Raw genomic sequence first — 6,173 nt, forward strand, 5'->3', positions numbered from 1 at the left:
AGATGATTAAGAAATGAATAAGTAAAACAACTGGCAGAAATGTAGGAATGGGGTGGGGTGGGGGTAGAGGGAAACTTCCTTAGTGAGATAAAGAACATCTAGACAAACCATAAGGCTAATATCGGTGAAAGGCTGGACAGTTCTCCACTGTGATGTGGAACAAGCAAGGATGTCCAGTCTCCCCACTGTTGTTCAGCATAGTACTAGAGGGTCCCGCTAGCAGAATAAGAAAAGAAAAGGCAAACGGTTTGAATACGCAAGAACTAAAACTGTTCCTGTGTGCAGAAGGCATGATTGTCTACACAGAAAAATCTCAAATAAGAGCCACCCTCCCAAGATCCTAGAACTGATAAATGAGTTCAGCAAGGCTGCAGAATATAAGAGCAACATATACAACTCAATATTGTTTCTATATACTAGCAATGAGTACCAAGGACACCAAAATTTATAATGCAACACCATTTGTACTCAGTCAATAGAATGAAGCAGAACATTCTAGGGTAAATCTAACAAACTATACATTGTATGCTAGAAACACCAAAATGTTGATAAAAGAAATCAGGGAAGAGCTAAATAAATGAAGGTACATACAGCGTTTGTAACGTGGATGAGTCACTAGAGTAAAGGTGTCAATCCTTCCCAAATTGAGATACACGAGTTTAATGAAATTCCCATTAAAATCACAGAGCGGTATTTTGTTAGCATAGGCAAGGTTATTCTAAATTTTACATGGGAAGGCAAATGGATTTGAATAACCAGAACAATTTTGTTGAGGAATAATGAGATGGGACAAATAACTGCCTGATTTCAAGACTTAGCATAGAGCTACGGTAATCAGTCTTGTGTGGCATTTGACAGTAAGGTAGATAATAAATGGGACAGGTTAGAGAACCCAGAAGCAGTGCCCCCTCCCCCGCCCTGAACAAGTGCTTGTAAACATGATGCAAAAGCAATGTAATGGAGAAAAGATAGTCTTTTAAACAAATGGTGCTGGGGCAACTGGATACACATGGGCAAAACAAACCAAAACCAAAAAATGAAAAAGTAAAACCTGACCTAAATCTCACACATTATACAACAATTAACTGAGCATAGATCCTAGATTTAGATGAAAATCGTAAAATGATGGCACTCATTCAATGAAGAGAAGATAGGAGAAAACCTTTGTGACTCAGCGCTTGGTGAATTTTTCTGAGACATGATCCTTAGAGGGATAAAATCGATAAAGTCCCCATTGAGAGGATGAAGACAAGCTATGGGCTGGCAGAAAGCATTTGCAAAGCACATATCTGACAACAGACCCATATCTAGAATATATAAAGAACTCTCAAAACCCAACAATACATTCGCAGCAACTTGGATGGAGCTGAAGGGATTATGATCAGTGAAATGTCAGAAGGAAAATGAAAAATATCAGATGTTTTCACTTATAGGAGGAATATAGGGGAACCAAATAAGGGATCAGGAAAACCATTAAGAGTAAATTAAAAAAAAAAAACCAAAATTATAAGCCAGAGACATTCTTCAGGGGAGGAGGAGGGTGGAGGGTCAAAACAGGGGAGGAAGAGCACAAGGGATGATGATGATGGTGCACGGGTGAGTTGGTGGTGGGAATTTTACAGGGACTCTTCCTGAGGAGAGAAAGCAAATATTGTACAAAAACGACCAGTGATGTAAAATACAAATAAATAAACAAGCAAACAAATAAATAAATAAATTTAAAGAAAAAAGCCAACAGTAGAAATGCAAATATACCCATGAGGAAATGGGGAAAAGACACAAAGAGACATTTCACAGAAGAGGACATAACTGGCACATGCAAAGATATTCTACATCATGGGCCACTAGGGAAAAGTAAACTAAGAGCACGATGGTATAAGCATAGGTTTAAATGTAACTATTACAACAGCTAAATTGAATGTGTGTGTGTGTGTGTGTGTGTGTATGACAAATCCAAGTACTGGGGGAGATAGGGAAAAACTGGAAGTCTCACTGGAAATTAGTTTGGGGTTTCTTTTTAAAACTAAAACTATACAAACCATATCACCAAGTAATTGCACTCCTAGGTGTTCATCCTAGATAAATGAAAAGTTATATCCACACAAAACCCTGAGCACTGTTGTTCACAGCAGCTTTATTTGTGCAATAGCTCAAATCTGGAGACCAAAATGGCCATCAACAGGTATATGGCTGGAAACTATGGCACATCCTAACCAGGGAACACTGCAGAACAGTACAAAGAAATGGGCTTTTGATAGACACACAGCAGCTGTTGTGGACATCAGAGGCATTATGCTGAATGAAAATAATTCAATTACAAAAGGTCACATACTGCATGACTCTTTTTCATTATGAAACAATTACATAGATGGAAAACTCTCTATATTTGTTGTCCAAGTTTAGGGATAGTGCTGGTGGGTGTGACTATAAAGGAACAGCATGAGGAGGACCGTTGGAGTGTGGAACAGTTTTGCATCTTGACCTCTGTGGTGGTTACACAAATGTATACATAGGAGAAAACAACAGATACCCATTCTCGTGCTTTATATCAATGTCCATTTCCTGGTTTTGATATGGTAAGGCATGTCTCTTGAGGGAGATATGAACATGAGATATAAGTCTCATGGGGGTGACTGGGTGAAGGGTGCATGGGACCTATTTTTGCAACTTCCTGTGCATCTATAATGATTTAAAACTATAAAAATGAACTAAAATTAAAGCAACCCCTTCCCCCCATCCCCGCCCCAACCACCACACACACAGACCCCTAGTCCTCCTTCTGGGACTCAGTCAATAAAATGGCATGAAAGAATTTCAAAATCAACAAGCCAGAACACTGCACACATGCTTTATATCTTATTAATGGCAAGGAAAGGGAGGAGAGGCCATAAACTAAGGAGGGAAAATGATAGCTTGCATCGTGGGAACAGTATCATAGAGAGTATAGAACCACTGTTCTGTAGTTGCTCTTGCTATTGAGGAACTCGTCTCAGCATGACCATAGGCAGCCCTACAATTAGTAGGGCAAAGATTGTTATATTCCTGGAGCTGAATTGAATAGTTCACTGATAAGATTCTTTGCCATAAGGCTCAATTCTCTTACTCCCACTTTGTTCCCAAAGGATTTCCAATCAGGAGTTGACATTGTTGGGGCCCATGGCCTCATCTGTTCTGATCTTCCTTCACCTGAGGATGACGATTCTCTTAAGAGTTTCTGAAACATCCTTTTGTGGTTCTTCTCCCTCTCCCCCTCCCCCTTTACTCTGTTTCCTGAAACCTTTCTTGTAGAAGTGGAGATTGGATGGTACCGGTGTTGAGTGTCAAGTTATTGAGTTCTTGTATTAGCTTATCCCAGGAGGAAGAACGCAAGGTTTCCTTTCTCCCTGTTGAGATCCCAGAAGTGCTCCCCATATAGCTCTGGCAGTAGAAGCATTCACATTTGAATCGTGTCTCATCTACATCACGTGAATGAGAAATTTTTGCTTTCCTGCCAGTCTGGTAAGGTGCCACGGGTTTGACATATTTCCGTCTCTTGTGTTCTGCTAACTTTGTTTTCTTCTTAGGTAACTTTGAACTTTCCAACTGCTGCTCTTCCTCCATCCTACCAAAGGGGGGGAAAAACATGCATTGATACAGAAAGAGTACATTTAAAACATGCCTTGTATTGCATCGCTGCAACACCTACTAACACACACACAGACATTTCATTGTAAGAGAATTCGAGTGAGTGAGAAACCCTGATCATTTCTCCAACTGGAATCTACATTTCTAATTGATTAGTGACGCCGTTACTTTTCATCAATGGAAGCAAACAAATTACTCCCAATACCTGGAATATTGGTTTTTACCAGTCAGATCTCTAATGATTTATGCGTGCAAGAAAACTCAGGATAGCATTTATTCAAGTGAACAGTAGCGATCACTTTCTTTTTCTTTTCCTCTCAAAAATGACTTTTTTCACCTCCTTTATTCTGTTAGTTTAGTGAATGGCACTGATTTGTATGTGTGTGATTACACCAACTGACATAAGAGCTACTCTCTTTGCAAACATTTCATTATAAAGTACAGCATTGTTATCTATTGACTCATCTCTGAGTGTGCAAATACTGATACATTTTGAAGAGTCACTTCACAAAATGCCCACTCTTTAGCTCTTGTAAAATAGTGAGCCTTTCAAGTTAAATACCTGGGAACAAACCTAACAAAGACATTGGAAGACCTACACAATGAACAAAAGGAAGCACAAGAGTCTATGGTGGTAGAAGGTGTGTCCTTGGGTGGTGGGCACACGATGGCAGTAAATCCTACAAGGGGAAATCCTACACTTCTGTAATGGAAACAACATATAAATCAATATTAACGCAATAAAAATATTATTAAAATATCTAAGGACAATGGGATATAGAGATAACAAATTATATTGCATGCTTGAATCTTATGTGATGCTATAAACCAATCTTAGGTGAATAAAATTTTATTATATATAAAAATGTGGTTTAAAGAAAGCTACAGGCCAGTATTTCCAATGAACACTGATGCAAAATTTCTCAATAAAATCCTAGCCAACAGAATCCAACAATGCATCAGAAAAGATAATTCATCAAGACCAGGGACACAAGGATGGTTTAAAATCTGAAAATCAATGAATGTAATGCAACACATAAACAAAAAGAAAAATACAAAAACATATGATCATGTCAGTGGATATGCTGAGAAAGCATTTCACAAAGTTCAATATCCATTTATCGTAAAGGCTCTTGAAGTTATCTGGATAGAAGGACCATACCTTAACATACTAAAGGCCGTAAGTGGTAAGCTCATAGTCAATATAATTCTAAATGGTGAGCAACTGAAAGCCTTTCCCTTAAGGTCTGGAACAAGACAAGGATGTCCACTCTCACCACTGTGTGTCAATATAATACTGGAAGTCCTAGCCAGAGCAATAAGACAAGAGAAAGTCATACAAGGAATCCAAATTGGGAAAGAGGAAGCAAAACTCTCACTATTTGCAGATGATAAGAGAATATACATAGAGAACCCAAAAACTCCCACAGAAAAACTAATCAAAATAAAACTAAATCAACCAGGCCCTCCCTGGTGGCACAGCGGGATAAAGCACAGCACTAAGAAGCTAAAGCCACTTCAGCATGAGTTCGATACCTGCCCCGGAGGTGATCCAAATGGCACGGCAGACCTCTCCTGACCCGCCCGCTGCTCCCCTCGGCAGTGTACTTCATCAGTCAGCCTGTTTTGGTCCCACTCTGTCTCTGGTGAATCCTCTCAACGCCGCTGCACCTCCAGCCTGTACCTCAGTTCGGTATGCATAAATAACTAAATCTTTTTTAAAAAAACCACTAAATCAACCAATTGAGTAAAGCAGCAGGATACAAACTCAACACACAAAAACCATTAGCCTTCCTATATGCAACCAATCTGAAGAAGAAGAAATCAAGAAAACCAACCCTTTTATAATTAAACCAAAAAAATAAATAAATAAACACTTGGGAATCAATCTAACAAAAGAGGTGAAAGGCCTCTACAAAGAAATAATAGAACATTGCTAAAAGAAACAGAAGGAGACACAAAGAAATGGAAAGTCATGCCCTGCTCATGGATTGGAAGAATTAACATTATCAAAATGGCCATCCTACCAAAAGCAATTTGTAGATTCAATGCTATTCCAATAAAAATTTCAATGCCATTTTCAAAGAAATAGAGTATTGACAAAATTCCTATGGAGCCACAGGAAAGCTCAAAACTCTCCTGATTAAAAGGAAAGGGCAAGGAGGTATCGCATTTCCTGACTTCAAACTATACTGCAAAGCCAAAATAAATACAACTGCATGGTACTGGAACAAAAGCAGATGCACAGGCCAATGGAATCGAGTAGAAAGCCCAGAAATTAGCCCACACACTTGTGAACAATCAATCTTTGACAAAGGAGCAAAGACTATGCTATGGAACAAAGAGTTTGTTCACTAATTGGAGCTTGGAAAATTGGACTGCTACATGCAAAAGAATGAAGCTAGATTGCTGCCTCGCACCAAGCACAAAACACAACTCAAAATGGATTAAAGAATTAGACATAATCCCTAAAACCATAAAATATATAGAAGAAAATATGGGCAAGATGCTACATGGCACACAAATCAGTAGCATCTTTTTTTTTTTTT

The 6,173-nt window shown here is 38.8% G+C and overlaps 1 protein-coding gene across 1 annotated transcript in view; it reads right to left on the reverse strand.

Moving 5' to 3' along the window:
* Positions 1-3,186: 3,186 nt before the first annotated feature.
* LOC101627753 (protein FAM156A/FAM156B-like) overlaps positions 3,187-6,173 on the reverse strand; it is a gene marked incomplete at its 3' end in the record, with an annotated part of 5,407 nt that continues 2,420 nt past the window's right edge. Inside the window, 2 exon segments of the mRNA XM_012734959.1 lie at positions 3,187-3,261; positions 3,264-3,601. Coding sequence (XP_012590413.1) covers positions 3,187-3,261; positions 3,264-3,601 — 413 coding nt within the window.

Source organism: Condylura cristata, unplaced genomic scaffold (genome assembly GCF_000260355.1).
Source record: "Condylura cristata isolate star-nosed mole 26May11 unplaced genomic scaffold, ConCri1.0 scaffold00193, whole genome shotgun sequence".
Classification (NCBI taxonomy): domain Eukaryota; kingdom Metazoa; phylum Chordata; class Mammalia; order Eulipotyphla; family Talpidae; genus Condylura; species Condylura cristata.